At 45.7% G+C, this 18,054-nt stretch overlaps 1 protein-coding gene across 1 annotated transcript in view; it reads right to left on the minus strand.

The window, feature by feature from the left end:
- Positions 1–1,871: 1,871 nt before the first annotated feature.
- Positions 1,872–18,054, minus strand: part of chsy3 (chondroitin sulfate synthase 3) — a 97,970-nt gene continuing 81,787 nt past the window's right edge. Inside the window, exon 3 of the mRNA XM_042060102.1 lies at positions 1,872–3,918. Coding sequence (XP_041916036.1) covers positions 2,347–3,918 — 1,572 coding nt within the window. The 3' untranslated portion in view covers positions 1,872–2,346. The remainder of the gene's footprint in view (positions 3,919–18,054) is intronic.

Genomic DNA, 18,054 nt, shown 5'->3' on the forward strand with positions numbered 1-18,054 from the left:
GAGAGTGGGAGGCAATACAATGGCCCACGAGCAAACAAACACACACACACACACACACACGCACATAAAATAAAGAGGGTGATTTCCTCTAATCCTCTCTTTCTCTCTCTCGGCTGGTTGTGGAACAGTGATGACTCAGGAAGGTGTGAATCAGGGGCTTGGGGGTGGGGTGGGGTGTGGGGCTGCTTCAGGCTCCTCTGGCATTTGTTCTGTTCGGTCTCTGGCTACAGCCTTCGAGTAAAAGGGAAAGAGGGCTCTCCAGTGAATTAATCGGTCAGAGAAATCCTGAGGTAGAAGGAATATGCTGTCCCTTTGTTACTGCGGTTTTTGCAAGGTTGTAACTACCCCCCCTCCCTCCCACGAGTATGTATGGACATGGTTGTTATGAAGCTTCTCTGTCTGATACCGGAGTATGCCAGAAAAAAGAACAAGAACATTTGATCCAAAATTCCATTACTCCAGTTGTTCTAGCAAAGTCACTTTTAGTCCCTATAGGTTCTTGAACAACTTTTTTTCAAAGTCTCTCCTTAGAGTGAAATATCTTTGTAATAGATCTTCCTCAGCTGCAGCAGAGATATATGATGGCCATAGAAGTCCTTAAAGCTATTTACCGCGAGGTCAAAATAAACAAACTCACTTGATGAAATAATTTTTCAAAGTCATTTTTTGGAATGCTTTCAAAACTGGAAAGTTTGCAACAAAGAGATACTGGGAAAATAAGAAAATAGTTTCTGGCCCTATATTGATTAATACAGGTCAATTGCTAATACTATTCCTGCATTTGGAGTATGGACAGAACGTCCGACCACCAGCACCATTAGCGGTGGAGCGTGTGATGAGCATATTTTGTGGAAAGTCTTCAGTCAATATGGCTCATTAGAGGTTGATTCCTCATTTAGGCATGAACAGAATCTCTGAGAAGACCAAAGGACAAAAGCTTGTAGTTTGAGAGTGTCAGAGAAATCATCTTTGCATTTCTTTGAGTCTTCATTTATATTCATTATAAGTAATGTTTCCCCGAGGACTATTCTATCACTGCATAGTACATTTTGTGAAATAAGAAGTGCTTGCCATTGTGCATATCTTATATTGTCAAGTGCTTTGGTCTCTAATATAAGTTAGTCAGATACTGAGACACTACATTCAATAAGGTTTCATTATAAATAAACCATTTTAATATATCTTAGTTGTTCTTGCCAGCAAACTGAACCACTTGAAAGCCACAAAGCTAAAATAATGAAAACATGTTTTTGTTCACCCAAGCACAAAAGAAAATGAAGCGTGGACCTTTAAAATGATACCAAGAACACAGCAAATGTTGGGCGGTAGCCAGTACCTTAACATCAAATATTGCCAGAAAAACAAAAACAAACAAATAAACAACAACAAAAAAAAAAGAAACACTGACAAAAAACCTCCCCCTCAAGAAACAAAGATACAATCATCAAAGTAATTCTCACCCTTACAAAATACTGCTGACGAAACCCAAACCGTTTCTTTGTATAAATTAGAAAAAGTATATTTTCAGAGTCTGTGTCCTCCAAGGGGACTTTAAAGCACATTTGTGGTACTTTTCAGTACATTATTATTATTATTCATATTATTATTTTAGCATTGTTGCTGCTCGTCGTCGTCGTCGTCTCAAAACATTATTATTATTATTATTATTAACATTATTATCGTGATTATCTCTGTGGGTGTTCATGTCTGACGATGAAGAGCACTTCAATGGGACGGCCAGCCCAACAGGGCTCCATGGCGCACATTCACTGCCTGTGGCCTCGTGATGGGAATGCACTCCTGAGGATGTGAAAGAATTTCCAGACGGTGACACTGATGAATGACCCCCCGCCCCTCCACCCTCCCTCCTCCAAGTCGCTCCCGTGCCCTCCCCCCCCCCCTCCCCCTCCCCCTCCCCCTCCCAAAAGCAGTTACATCACAGTCTCATTCACAAGGTCTGAAGCACAGGCGAGTTGACAGGCCTGCGCAAACCAATGTCCTTTGGAAGACGCTGTAGAGAAGTGTCCGTCAGCCCAAACAAAAAGAGATAAAGAACAAGAAGAGGGAAACATAACTGTAGGGGAGGGGGACAGCAAAATTGCACTGAACAAAAATGACTGAACGTACCTTTGAAATTCACTTGTCTTAGCATGGCATAGTGCGGACATATACGCACTGGCAACGAGTCACACAGTCCTCCCAAACCCACACACACACACACATTTGCTCACACACACATACACGTTGGTCCATCTCTCTTTCTCTCTCTCTTTCTCTCTCTCTCCTCTCCTATTCATGCAGAACTGAGGTAAACTCTTTATGACAGTGATGGAGAGCTGCCGGCTATCAAGAAGAAGTTCTGTTGTAGCCCACACCCAAGTGTTTCTCCAGCCAGAGTTCGGCCAGCTGCATGGTGGACGCGTACGTGCTCGCCTTCGAGCCCAGGCACATTTTGTACTGCTTGGGCTCCAAGTTCGTGTCGCAGTGGACCGGGTGGTACACGTGGACGATGCCGGGCTCCTGGCTGCGGAAGGCCTTGAGGCCCGAGTTGATGACCTTGGTGAAGAGGTCCACGTCCTCCAGGCCCCAGCCCTGGATGGACGTGTCGAAGCCCCCGGCGTGCTGTAGGTCGCTTTTGAAGATGCAGGTGATGCCGAAGCCGTAGTCCCGCCAGAAGCCGCTCTTCTTGGTGAAGACGAAGTTTGTGTCGTCCGGCGGGTTCCCGGCGTAGACAATCTTGGGGTCGTACTGGCTGAAGACCACAGGGAAGTAAGCCTGGCTACCCTGGACGGCATTGTCCCGGCATCGCTGCAGGGCATCGCCGTTGAAGACCAGGTCCACATCGCAGAAGAACAGCAGGCTGTTGTTGGTCAACAAAGACGAGCCCAACTCCAGGGCCAAGCCTCGGGAGAAGTCGCCCGTCATGGGGATGACCGATAGGTCCCCCTTGGGGTACTTGTTGTGGAACTCCTTGATGAGGTCCAGGTGCTTCTCACGGTCCTGGTTGCTGTCGTTGTCGACAAGGATGACCGTCAGCTTGACGTTCTGGTTGGGCAGAAGGCACGTGCGCTCAAAGTTGTCCATGAAGCGTGCAAACGTGTCGTAGCGGCCGGTCAGCGGCACCAGGATGTGGACCTTCTTCTGGCTCCGCTCGCGCATCTCCCGCGCGGCGTCCGGCAGCTGGAAGGGCGCGAAGATCTTGAGCGAGTTGGACAGGAAGGAGAAGGACTGCGACTCGGTGTTGATAGCGTCCACCAGCTCGCTCACGTCCAGCTCCTCGGCCTCGGTGAAGAACGGCCGGCTGAACGACTGCTGGAGGTAGGCGTGGCGCCGCACGGGCACCGTCACCTTGCGGCCCTTGTGCTTCTTGTAGAGCAGCAGCAGGTCCAGGATGTACTCGGCGCCGTGCAGCGGGTCCACGCGCCGGTAGCCGTACTGGATCTCCTTGAAGTCGATGACCCGCCCGCGCGCCTTGGAGTTCTCGTTGATCATCTCCATCACCTGCATGACCGTGTCCTCCAGGGCGGCCCGCAGCAGGCTCCCGAGGCCCTGCCGGGGCATCTGCTTCTCGCCCGTCGCGTACAGGTGCCGGCCGGTCAGGAAGTCCCACTCGATGACGCCGCTGCGCTCCACCGGCTGGTAGCGCGTGTAGGAAGGTGGCGCCCCCAGCTGTTGGTCCTCCCACTGCACCTCGGTGTTGCCCAGCTTGCTCATGGTGACGCCCTCGCGGTGCAGCTGGATGGTGCGGAAGCGCAGCTGCGAGATCTGCCGGCTGAGCATGTAGCTGTGCAGCCGGTACTGGTAGGCGGGCCGCTTGTTGGGGTGCAGCGTGATGGCGTTGTGGATCTTGCTGTTGTGCAGGTCCTGGATGAAGCCCTTCTTGTTGTGCTCGTAGTTTTCGTAGAACAGCTGCTGCATCTGTGCACACAGACAGAGAGAGAGAGAGAGAGAGAGAGAGAGGTTAGAGACATTATACTCTGTCTGTTATAGTTATGTTATGTTATAGTCTGGACCAATAAAACTGTCAGACACAGACTAGTAATAATGGACTTGTCAGTGTGATAATACTAAAATTGACCTTCACTTTAAAGGGCTCTGGGGGCCGAAAACAAAATTAGTTTAAGGCATTAAGTAGCTACAGCAATATTAGCACAATTACTTTCCACTTCCACTGCCCCCATTCATGAGTTTAACAGCCTTTAGAACAGTGGGAGAAGGCATCAGTGGATTCATGACAAACACCTTCAATTCCCTTCCAAGACACAGCAGATCTATTCTGAGGCTGTCGAAGACCAATGAGGGTTCATCACCCGAGAGACCATTGAAGTAGGATGGCCCAAAATAGAAAAAAAAAACACTAATTGCGCACAGTTAAGGTAATTGCAAGGAAAGAGGCATTGGGAGACAGTGGCGAAACAGCGCTTGTTTTGGGAGAGAGAGGGAGAGAGAGACAGAGAGAGAGGGAGAGAGAGCAATTAATTCCCTCAAGTTATTTAGCCGTTGCTTAAATTATTTTAATTAAATAAAATAACAAGCTGCTTCTTTCAGAGCCTACGCCAAATTTATCAAAGGAAAATAATAATAAGAAAAAAAAAAACCTTGGAAGAAAATATGCAATTATTGCCAGCTAAGGAGAGCAGGCGGACAAACAATGGCAATTAACCTGAGCTTATGTCCTCACTCTTTGTGTGTGATTTTCCATCCAAGGCGAGTGGAGTATTTGTATGTCATCCAAACAAGGTTTGATATTTCAGACAAAGCAACCCAAATCCGTACACAATAAACTGGCTTTTGACTAAAGGCTTCATTTTAGAAAACAAAAGAGCCAAGAGAGAGAGAAAAAGAGACAAAGAGAGAGAGAGAGAGAGAGAGATGAGATGGAGGGAATAAGTTTGTGCTTGTCTGTCTGAGTTACCGTTTGTATGAACGAGAGAGCGAGGAAGAGAGGGAGAGCTTGGCAGAAAGAAAGAGGGAAAGAAAGGAAGAACGAGAGAACGAGAGAGAGAGAGAGCGATAAGGGGAGAGAAAACGAGAGGGCACAGTAATGTTACTGGCATTTGTACGCAATGTTTACAAGCGCACTCTTAACTGGCTCAGTGTCTGGCCGATCTGGGCCCCTCCACTGAGCCATTGTCTCCCTCCTGCCCTCTGTCTTGACAGGACTAATTGAGCTGTTAATTAGACCTTGCTGATAAGTGCTTATCTGCGGCTCAACCCGTGTCTGAAATTTGACATTCACAGCTAAGAGGGGCTGTGAAGTGCCCCTCCCCTCCTCCCCCCTCGTTCGGTAAGGGCCTCACAGGCAAATTTAATTGCTCAGGAAAGAAGTCATTTTAATAGAGACTAGCGAGAGGGCATCTTTTTTGCGAGCTCGCTTAGCCCCGTGCATGCCGTCCGGTCTGAGTCCAGGTGCACCATATGCATATCATAACTCCAGATTCAGATTCTATTATTGAAGTAGCCAAAAGCTTTCTTTTTAATTAGCTGCTGTTAAACTTCAAAGACACGATATTAAAACTTTTGCGGCCTCGCATTTTAAACAGGCCCTGAATGGAGGCTCCTGGCAGAGGGACGGGGGATGACCCAATCAAACGTTTAGCAAACTGGAAACATGTGCTCCACCAGCGACTCTTGGCACCGGACGCCTCCCATGATGTAACCAGCAATGATTTTTTTCTTTTTCTGCTAACCACACATTTTGGTCTTTCAGCAAAATAAGCAGCCTTGGCTTTAGGAACAACAGCAACAATGGGTCATCTGATAGAGACAACAAGGCCCTATTGAGTGTGCTGATCCCCACATGAAGACAATAATCTCCCCAATTAAGTGTTTCAGGTAAGCGTGTTATACTGCTGAGTGGATGAAAGTGTTGTCCCATATCCCCATCCTTGTGTGCATGTATCCACCCACAGGATACCCCTGTGTTGTGGTTGAAGCTATTGTGCTGTAGCATCCTTAATTGCTCTATAAATTTCACCTCATGCTTCTGAAAACTGACTCATACCAAAACTCTCCTGAGACCACTGAATGTTAATAGCTAGGTTTTTGCAAATTTGCTGTAGATTAGTTTTAGTTTTTTTTTTTTATATATCAGCAATTTTTTGATGATGAGAGCAAAAGTGTGTAATGCAAATCAAGTCTATGCATATGCATGATAATTACAATAGAGCACACAAAGCATATAACCAAATGGATTGGACAACTCATTAGAAGACGAGTCAACAACTACCTGTGGAACAAATAAGTCTCTGACTTGACAAAAAGTACAAAAAGAAAACTACTGCTGTCAAGTAAGGCTGCTGCCAGTATCGCTGCTCTTGACTCCTGTCTATTATTTTGATGTGACACTCTATCCACACTGGCAGTATTGCAGGCCAGAAAACAGGTCTCTGTTGCTATGCACCTCACTATGTTGTCTCTCTTCTCTCCTCCTCCCTCTCTCTCTGTCCCTCTCTCTTTTCTCTCCCTCTCTTTTCTCTCTCTCTCTCTCTCTCTCTCTATGTCCCGCCCTCTATTTCCTCTCATCTGTGCAGGTGTTATTCTTTGAGCTGTCTGCTCATGTGAGTGAAGTCATGGCAACGGAGAGTTGCTCATTTTCACACCGGTGTTCCAGACGTTACCGAGAACATTCCTGTGGGACCAAGCTACTGCGTGTCTAGGACCGTCACCGCAGTCTCTCGTCCCCCGCCAGATGAGCCGCTCTCCCTTAACAACCTCCATCTTTAACACATTTAACCCTCCAAACAATAAACCAGCTAATCAGACAGTTATGAGAAGAAGAAAAGCACACACATAAAGTGGTTGGGGAATTTAGATGGAAAAGACAAATCTGTAGCCTTACCGAAAATGGAGGAATGTTTAAAAGTGCGACCTAAATTACTTTGGGTGAAAGGAACGTGGCCCTGATCTTTCACTTGAACATTTCAAATGGAGTGTGTGGATAATTACGTTATAAACTTTTTTTTTATAACGCACTTTCTGTCGGCCCAATCTCATGCATAATACATATATAAGCACTCAGTAAACACGAGCGGCGCAGCTTTATCCACTGGTAATCAGGATTTATTGTATATTTATAGCATCATTACGAACAATAAATGTCAATCACTGCCTCAGCTTTTATTGCACTTTTGAATTTTTTGCTCTCCGTTTGTTACAAAGCATCTCGATACGAAAATGAGAACTAAGTTTCCATCCCCTGGAGGGACGCACAACCTCCGAAGGGTGGAACAGCTGTGGTTCATTCGCCGTTTCACCGACCTAACTTCATGGAAAACTCCCTGACAAAGTTTCTCTCTTTCCCTCTCTCTCTCTGTCCGTCTCTCTTTCCCTCTCTCTCTCTCTGTCCGTCTCGCTTTCTCTCTCTCTCTCTTTCTTTTGCAGACGGTTTTCCTGGCCCTGGAGAATCACCACAGTCATTGGGAGCACATGATCAGTACTCATTTAGAAGCTGCCATGGAGAGTATGTGTGCGTGTGTGTGTGTGTGTGTGTGTGTGTGTGTGTGTGTGTGTGTGTGTGTGTGTGTGTGCGTGTGGGTGTGGGTGTGTGTGTATGGAGCGGACGTGGTCGTTCGTGTTTGGACACAAAAGCCTTACTGTTGAGAGCCCTTCTGCAAGTCCTTCTTTTCGCACACCGTCTGGAAACATGACAACCTGTTCTACCCTGACAGCGGGTCAGCTGATGGCCTCTTGCGGACAAATACCATGGAAACATGCAAAAGGCATTATGGGACAGCAGACATGCTCTGGAACACCTCTTTGAAGTGAACACGGGGAGATACACATTTGTGTTGGTTTACAGTAAAGCACAAGAACAGTGTCAGCAGCTGTTTAAAACTAATGTTCCCAGAAATCTATGATTTGCTGATCAAATTACATGCGGTCAAGCATTCCAAGGTTGAAATGTGTTTTCTCTGCAATCAGCCATGTCCTGGTGTAAGACGAAAAAGTTGACAAGACCCTTCAGCATAAAGACATCCTGAAAATACTCAAAAATCAGCTCACAGCCTAGCCAAATAGCCACTTTACTTGAACGATCAATATTCTCTGCTCTCCAAATCTTGAGAGCATGCCGCTCACACTGAGAGAAAGAGAGTGAGAGAGAGAGGTAGAGAGAGAGAGAGAGAGAGAGAGAGAGAGCTATAATTCACACACTACAGATAGGGCAACATAAAAACTCCTTCACGAACACTGACCCTAATGGAGAGCATATCCAGACCAGCTGCTGCCAACACACATGATGCGCGTGTTTACTTCTTCACTCCTTCACAACACACACACACACATACAGACTGGTATTATTAATTCATTTCAAACAAAAATGTCCTTCTTTCTGTTTCCACTCTATCGTCATAAATAGCTACAGTCTTCAGCTGAACTCTGAAAGTGCCCAGTTATTGACTGTGGGTCATGGGATCCAGTGGAAACATCAATACCAGTTTTGTACTGTACGCCGCCTGGCCAGCTTCTGCAGTCCTCATCTTCCCATCCTGAACAGACATCTATCGCCTCAGAGGCATCTACAGTCTCGGCCACCACCTTGTCATGTCCTTTGGGGAGACAGCTGAAGCTGATTGAGGAGCAGTGTGATGTGTTTCCCCTCCTGTGGTTATGACACTGGATGGACGGCCGACAGCCCGCAGCGTCCAGAATAACACTATTGCAGGACGTGAGGTTTGCTTTTGCTGTCTGAGCCTTTTGTGAGTCCATCTCAGTGTGAGCTTGAGAGTAGGGGCATGTGTGGGTCATGTTTCTCCCCCGCAGATCTTGTGTGTTCAGTGCTCTGTGTTCACTGAGTTGTGGTTTATTAACGCTTATTATGGTGAATTAGGACAAGGATTAGGACCGTCTGCAGTGGTTGGAGGACTGTAAGTGAGGCTGAGAGTGTTAATCTGGAGGAAGAGTTGGGATTTATTTTTGTTGGCATCCTAGGACTAGGGCTGCGTTCATCTAAAGTGGCCGGAAGACTGTGAGTAAGGTTGAGTGTTAATCTGGAGGAAGAGTTGGGACTTATTTTTGTTGGCATCCTAGGACTAGAGTTGCTTAAATCTGGGTTCATCTTAAGTCGTCGGAAGACTGTGAGTAAGGCTGAGAGCGTTGGTACTTGTTTTTGTTGGCATCCTTTTTTGCCCCCCCCCAAATTCCCCTGGCTCAGAGGCTTGGAAGCATATGGCGGATGCAGAGATGACAGGAACGCAGCAGGCGGAATCACAGCGACATCAATTATGCTTCCCCACTCTCTGTTCTTTTTTCCCTTTAACTCGTCTTTTTGTCACTGGCGCACCAAATTAGATGTGGCAAACAGACTATGGAAATACAACAGGAGGATGGCTCGATTTTGATGAATAATTGAAGCCGTCAGCATTCTACAGTGTATTTACCTTAGTCCTTGATTGTGTGTGTGTGTGTGTGTGTGTGTGTGTGAGTCTATGTGGCCTACTTGGGGCATTCCATCCATAATATCAATGTATGGCCATAGAATTCTCAAGAGGCAGACCATTGTACATTCCCATCAAAGCGTTACTTTCAATCAGAGCACATATTGTATCATGGTTTCCTCGAGGGCTGTGATTTTCAAGCCCAGGCCACATGTTCCAGATTAGATTAGGGTTAGCTTCTGCCCCTAGCAACAGAGGTCTTTTCAAGCCTTGCCTTATTGATGAGAAAGAACAAGATCAAAGTATGAAGTACAGGGCTGGGCTACTCTACTGTGCTCATAAATGCATCTGCCGTGAGCTAGTATCTGCTGTAGTGCTTATACTGTATATTCACTGACACAAACTGATTATCCACATCACAAATCCATCGGATTGTGGGAAATGTAGCCTAAAAATAACAACAGATGTGAAAAACACACAATGCATGGAAATATTAAACATCATTTCATGTTATATGGTGTTTTTATAGATTCGATACGGGGCTTTGGGACATAGATTTTTCTGCAAGCAAATATCAATGTGTGGAATCGACTGAGCACATTTGGACCATAAAGATGGAATATTACATCGGTTTCACTAAATCCCAAACATTTTTGAAAACCTAACAATTCCTCTTCCTTCAAAATAAGCTTCAACACTAAATTGAATGTGGATGGCATTGTTCATGAGTACATCCCAGGAGATCAAATTTAATGTTTTGTGGCATTTACAAAGACTTAGACTGGATGCAACTTGCAAACCATCCCACTGTTACTGTTTAGGACAACAAGGACACACCTCAATTTCCATTCATTCATTCAGAGGGCTCTATCTTGCGTCCCAGCGCAATTGACTTTGTATACTCCGGCGCAAACATTCACTGTTGATATTTTGCAGTTTCAGAAAACAATTCCGTCACAGACCAGGAACTCCCTGGTCTAAATTCAGATGCTATTTTATGGGCGCATGCATGACCACAGTAACCTGACTCTCGTCAGATGAATTTCGTTCCGCCTAGCTCCACTCATCCATCTGGGATCGATCCATTGGAGTGGTGCTTCAGAAGGCTGGGCCTTATCAAAAAATCCTTGCATATGATTGGATAAGCCACTTGTCCGTCATCTATTGACGTGCTACTTCAACCACTTACAACCAACCCGTGACGCTGAGAACAGTCTCACAGTCGCTTCTACGCTACGTCACATCTATGAAACTCCCGCCCTGCATCCTGATTGGCTCTACCATACAATCTTGTGCTGAAATCACTCTCAACGGAACTGATCCCAGATGGATGTGAGTAGAGCTAGGCGGAACGAAATTCATCTGGCGAGAGTCAGGTTATGACCACAAGCCTGCATTAATGAATGTGTTGCACACCAATCTACAGACACCCCCGTGCACAGACGGAAACGTTCAAAGCCTTGATAATATTTGTCTATTTCCCGGTTTTGTTCGTGCATTGGTGACCTAAAAATTTAGTAGCCTATATAGTACAACATCTACATGCAATATCTTTACAACAACAACGCCTAATTACGACCTATTAATTTGGACAACTTTATACAGCCCTATAAAGGCTAAAGTTACCTTTAGTTTTGTTCCAATTTACCGTTGTGTATGGCTTTAAACATCGTGTGCGCTTTAACATCAGCCTAAGCATTATTCCAGCTGCGCAAAGGTTTTAAGCACCATAATTTTGCCTACCTTGTTGTAGCCCATCTGAAATAACTCCAAGCTTTGCTATGTTCCCTCCATCCTTTCATTATTTTCAAAAAACGTTTTATATCCATGATGGCCTTGAAGTCTTGAGTTAGTGAATTAGCTTAAATCAGCTTTTTAATAGCATCAGCGCCCAAGATCCGCCCACAAAGTGACTTGCGTTTTGCGCAAAGACACTTCCGTTTTAGACCATTAAAATAGAGCCCAGAGTCACAACAGTAGGTTTTCAGGCTGCTTTGAATATTTTCATGTTAATTTTACGTATTTAACTAAATGTAACGAGCATCTGCTGGCCTATTTTCCCAGTCGTGATGGCTCATTACTACTCTGTGAACTCACAAGTGGGGCTGCCATAGGGATATCAGACAGTAATAAGCTCATTCAGATAGTGACACATCAGCTGGGTGACAGTGTCACTTAGAATGGGAGAATGGGAGGACCCTTCAAAATCATTTTTGAACGTACTTTGTATACTTTGTTTTACTGTTAAGGAGGGCCTTTTTGAAACCTAGGTACAACATGTGACGCGTTTAAGCCAATTGTATATTGTATCTCAAGTCCTGCTCTGTAATTTTAGATAGGCTTGGTTGTTGATTGGTCTCTGTGGTAGTGCATGCTGTGTTAATGGAGTGCTAAGGGGGTAAGGGAGTGCCTTTATGGATCCCAGGTACAACATGTGGCATGTTTGGATCGTGCCATGCTGTGTAATGTAAAATTGGTTTGGTTGTTGATCAGCCGATCGGTAAATCCCCTACCTATTGCACAAGCAATATAACATCTTTCCTGTGTATATCTGAAATACAATTTGAACACTTGAAATTGCAGTACCCGATGTGTATGCAGTACCCGATGTGTAGTTGACAGCATAGCGCAGGGGTATTAAACTAGTGGCCTGTGAAGACTTTGCTGGTGGTCCCTGACCAATGCATTAAATAATGTAGTTTCACTGCAGGAATCACTATTTCTATTTTAGCAATGGTCCTCAGCTCAGGGTCACAATCAATTGAGCATCTTAAATAAAGCATCTTAGCTAACCATAGTGGCATTTTGATTTGAATGGAAACAAACAAGTACAAACATTTCACCAGTCAAACACCTCACTGCATGACCTTTTTAAAACACTTGGTACCCATCATGGATGGTTCAGCAACATTTGGTCAGCTAGCTGCTCATTGCTAAGCAACACCATGCCACAGAGTGTTTGGGCTGATGCTAGCTGAGCGAGCGAATGGGAAGGAGGACGTGTGTGTGTGGGTGGGTTGGAGAGAGGCAGTGTAGCACCGAGTGAGAATTAAAGCTGCTCTTAGATGCACTCGCCCGCGGTTGCCGGTGGGACACAGGCTTAGCGAGGGCGCTGGAATTCATTTTCAGACATGGCGGGGCCTTTGAAGGTTTAGTCCCAGTGGAGAGAGCTGAGCTCCCAGCTCTCTCTTGTGTCGGGGGGTTTAGAGAGAGCTGGTGAAAAGCGGTTGGGCATGGGGGTCGCAGTGGTGGTGGTGGGGGAGTACATGCTTGGGTTGGGTTGTGTTGGGTTGGGAGCTTAAATTGAGTTCACAAAAGTGTTGCGTCGCATACGCCTTGCAAGTTTGTCGCACATCAAATGCATCCCTTTTACCGAGAGGCAAAGAGAGGAGAGGAGAGGCAAGGGAGGGAGGAGGAAGGGAGGGCACTCGAGTGCTTCGCTAGATAGCGCACGAGGAAAATTGAAATGCCACAAAGCATCCAAGCAGCGTCAGTTGCTGCTTCAACACAAAGCCTTTGAAGGCCCAAAGAGTGATGCTTGGCCCGCCTCGGATTTCACAGGCACTCAATGGGAAACTTACATGGGAGCCCGTCAAAAGCCTCCCGCTCCAGGTTGTTTACTTGCAACGCTCCGCGAGTGTGTGCATTTCACAGAAGCAAATCAAATGGGCAATTAAAGTGCTGCACAACGCCAGAGACAGCCCCGGAACGTGTAGGGAGTGCTGCCGCTGCCCGATGTGCTACATTACCCCGCTAATGCTATCATCTGGAGCTCTGAACTCTCCCCTTTTGGGTAGGCTACAGACAGATACTGACTGAAGTCAGCTAGGGGGACTGAGGGGAAAAAAGACTAAAACTTTTAGAGGCTGGAAGCTTTCAAAGAATGAAACATTTCTTTAAAGTATGGAAGAATACTTCCAAATGACACACTGGGCCCAATGCATTCAGTATTCATGCACTACTAGAGGCTAGAATATTTCTCTTCAGCTCCAGTCTGATGTGATATGCTATCTTTACTCCCTGGAATTTGTCTGAAGTCATCTGGTGGTTTCTAATTCCACAGTTCCACTCCAGTAATTAACAATTAATCTCAGGATTGGACGATTAATAATTGATCATGAAATTTTAATTAATGGCATTCACTCCGTCAGAATGTACTGCAAATCTGATTGAATCTCCCCTGTTCTTCGCCGCCATGTAGAGGATAAATAATTTGACCCAGCCAATAGAAAAAAAAAGAAAAACTCAAGGAGGCATCAATTAGAGACTATGGCTAGAACAACACAATGCTAACAATGAGGAAGCAGCTCTCGTCAAAGTCAAGCAAAGACACACAAACAACACCAGGCAACCCACTGTCGATCGTAATAAGGGACGATGTGGGATCACTTGTATCCCATCTCCTCCAAGCTATATTGCGTGTAATTAATCTTACAGATTTGGGAAATGGTCTATGGTGGCTTTTTAGCAGCCAATAAGCTCTGCAGACGTATTGTGGCTCCCTAGGGGGGTCACTGATGTTATGTCTGGGAGGGCAACTCTGAACTTTGCATCCCCACGACTCACACCCCCACATCCTTGCTTCAATCCAGCCAGTGTCTTACAGTGGCTAACTGTGGGTACAGTAATGTCTGTGGCATAAGTGTATGAGCTGCCGTGAAGTACAGAATCATGTCATCAGCCCTCAGTCAATGGGATCATTAGTCACCTACCACACGAGAACTATGGCGAGTCATGAATGAGCATTACTTAGCTTTTTAATTTTGACTGGTAAACGTAATGGTTGCACATTGTTCAAGAGCTACTACTGCTACTACTACAACTACTTGACTACTACTATAGGATGAGATCACATTGCTTGTTCAATGAGAGATGTCTCTTGTGTGTCCAGTGTCCGCAGTGACAACATGACTGTACTGGTGCTGCTATGAGTAAGTGGGTTCATTACTGCGAGTAATTGATTTCAGTTACTGGCTGACTGTGGCGTGCGTGAGACTGCACAGAGTGGCCGTCGTGCTGCTGTGACATAATGGCAGGTCACTACCCTTGGGTGGCAGACTGATGCTGACTGCCTGGGTCAGGTGGGGGCTGAAAATCCTACCGCTCTTTGCTCTTACTCTTCATCTCTCTCTTTTCCTCTCCTCCTTCCTCTTCTTTTATCTCTTTCTTACATACTCCTGTATGCATGTCTGTAGGCTGAATTGACACATTTATTATATTTTGACATATTTAAAAAATGTGCTTCCTGCATATATTCATGATTTTTTAGCTTTTTTTTTTTTTTTTTACAAAGCATCGCTGTGAGCTAAGTGTGGAGGGGAAAAAAAAACTCCTGGAGAGAGCCGGCATGCGGTAAACAAAGTGAGCGAGCGAGCTGATGTCTTGATACCTCCACTTAAAGAGGGAGGGGGGCAGAGTTGCGCAGCTTCTGGGACTCCACCGAAATCTTCTAATTAGCGGCTGATTAACACTGGGGAAATCACAGGTGATTTGAGGAGAAAATATGCACGCCGGGGTCTATAATTAAGTCATTAAGAGTGAAGGTTGAACGAGGAAGAAACTCCGGAGAGGCCTTCAGGTAGTGAGAATGGCTTCCTGTTCCCACTGCTCGGAGATCGGCTCCATATGCAGAGAGTCGGAGGCCCCTCCAGGGACAACTTACCCAGGTGTTTGTTCTTTGGAAAAATGTAGAATATTCTAAAAATAACAACAATGAAACGAGAAGAGAGAAGAGGAAGATGATGCAGTACTTCCTAAATAAAGTATGATGATAATAATAAAGGTTGTGATGTTGCGAAAGGTTGCGATGTGGAGAAAAAAATGAAATAAAGCAGGACGCTCGGAGTGTTGAGGGTGGGGAACGTCAAGTTATACTGTTCCACTCTGTGTGCTCTCCAACCATGAATAATTAACAATGCATAAAAAGATGACACCGAAGGCCAAGCACAGTCACAAAACATACAGGGCTGTGAAGGCTGGAGAAATGGATTAGTTAATTAATGCAGCCTCACCCAATGCAACGCCAGCAGAGAGGGAGAGCCAAAAAAAAAGACAAAAAGTTAGTTGAAAGTTTCCTGACTCTGTGAACTTTCCTTGGCTTGGTTTTGGAAACATATCGGGGGATTTGGATGTTGCACTTTTAGCATGGACGTGTTCTGGTTGGGAGGGAGGCACACAGAGATGTAGAAAGGGCAATGCATAGATAGAGAAAGGGCAATAGAGAGAGACAGAAGGGGAAAGATACAAACAGAGGAAGAAAGAGGGATGCAGAAAGGGAAACAGATAGATAGAGAGAGGGGAATTGAGAAAGAGAGAGACCAAGGGGAAACAGAGAGAAAGGGGAGGGAGAATGTTGGGGGGAGAAGAAAAACAGACTTGGGGATAGAGGCAGAAAAAAGGAGCCCACACACACAGACACACACACAGACACACACACACACGAGAGAGAGACAGAGAGAGAGAGCTAGATAAACTTTTCAACCAAAGGGTGTTGGCAGAAGCCTAGAGGCATATCCTCAACCAGCCAGTGCTTCTGTGGGCTTACTCAGCCCCTCTGTGTGTGTGTGTGTGTGTGTGTCCTCCGGGAGACAGTATTTTTTCCCCTTCTTGTGTGTAAATCACCAAGAAAGGGTCGAGTGACTTTTTTCAATTTGCAGTGAAACTAGGCAGCTTGCATTTAGCAGCAGACCCACACAGAGATACACAGAGTAAGAGAGAAACAGAGAGAGAAACAGAGAGAGAGAGAGAGAGAGAGAGAACATGGAAAGGAGTAGGGGTTACTGGAGCTGCCTTTAGGGTGGAGCAGCACAGCACTGACTCCTGTGGAATGCTGGGAGATTCAGGCTGAGACAAGGCAAGGCGAAATGAGGCGAGATGGAGAGTGCCCGATTGCCCTCAGAGTGAAGAGAGCTTGGAGTTCAAACTTTACCTGCCTCTCACAGAGCCGCCTCCGATACAGAAAACAAGGAAATGAGAGAAAAATGTGGAATGGGGGGGGGGGGGGGGGGGGGGCATACAAATGTATCAGAGCTGTGAGGGGGATACTCCGTATCAGAGCTGTGAGGGGGATACTCCGCCTGACAACAGAACTGATGGGGAGAAAACGGCCGTTGACAACTTCATTTCAGAGAATAAAGCACCAGTGAGGTGTGTGAGTGTGTGTGTGTGTGTGTGTGTATGTGTGTGTGTGTGTATGTGTATGTGTGTGTTGGATGGATGAGTGTGTGAATGAGTCGATTTTGTGCAGAGGCATCTGCACTTGATACAGAGGAGAAAATCTCTTCTGCATGGCAGAATTCGGGGTAAATTGAATGAATACTGCTGCTGACCAGATTTCATTTCACACCAGACCACCACATGCAGGCAGCAGAAACAGCAGAAACAGTCTGAGCAGAGAGAGATAAGTACAGGGAGAAGGAGAAAGAGAGAGAGAGAGAGAGAGAGAGAGAGAGAGAGAGAGAGAGAGAGAGAGAGAGAGAGAGAGAGAGAGATGGGAGACACTGTGTTTAGAAAACCAGGAGCTCTAGCTGCAAGGCCAAGCATTTGGGAGCTTACACACAACTATGTGATAAGAAGTAGTAGGAACAGCATTTTCAAACTCCCACAATATAACCTCAGCAGAAACTCCATGTGTAATATCCTCATCTTACAACACATAGGAGAATATGCCTTCTGCAAGTACCTTGTGCGGCTACTAGTATACTTGATGTACTATTATTGATAGAATGATGCATTACACAACTATTCCCATAACTGTCTAGTATTATAACTTAACATAAGAATGCTTAGAAAATGCTGAGATTACATAATGCTCATTGATACAATCTCATCAATCCACCCATGTGAACAGGATTGAAATGACTGAGGTCCTGGTTGAACATGCTGTTGTGCCCTTCTGCGACTCCTGTCATCATTAACCGCGGGGCCCTGCTGGGCCAAAACAACCCAGCAGGAGCAAACCGCTTCCCCGTGCGCCGAGAATAATCAGCCCTGTGGTATTCAGATGACATTTACGTACGTACTTGTGGTGCCTTTTTCTTCCAGGGCCTTCAAGGCACTAATCAGATAAAGTGGACTAATGAGGGGGTATTACACACACATGGGGAAACTTTCTCTGTCCAGGACTGCGTTTTTACGAAACTTTCCTATGAGCGACCAACTGTGCTAACTAAGGGAAAGAGAGACTGCGGAAGTTCAAATTGTTCAAATTGTTCAGTCCTGCAATTGATCAGTCTATCACTCAACAAAGTTATCTGATCGACAATGTTTTTTGAAAATGCAATTGATCAGTCTATCATTCAATGAAGTTATCTGATCGACAATGTTTTCTAAAATGCACCCGAGCTTGTTTTCTTGGATGTTCTTGCAGAGTGACGTAACGTAACGGCAGAGAACGGATGTGGTTCTGTCAGCGCGGAGGCCATATTTCCCAGAAGGCTAAGAGGGCATGTTGTTGCCCACGCCACACGGCTTTGTGGTCCATCAATACAGGCCGCTGAGGTGCAGAGCGCTAATCAATACTAGCAGCACAATATTCTATTCAGCGCACGGCTGTTAATTACTTGGAGATGACGGGTTGTTTGATCTACGAGGTGCTAGATTCCAGCAAGTCAGGTCTCTTTTGTGAACATGCGTGAGGAGGAGGAGGACTTTTTCTTTAAAACAAATCTCTTCCCAG

Source organism: Alosa sapidissima, chromosome 13 (genome assembly GCF_018492685.1).
Source record: "Alosa sapidissima isolate fAloSap1 chromosome 13, fAloSap1.pri, whole genome shotgun sequence".
Classification (NCBI taxonomy): Eukaryota; Metazoa; Chordata; class Actinopteri; order Clupeiformes; family Clupeidae; genus Alosa; species Alosa sapidissima.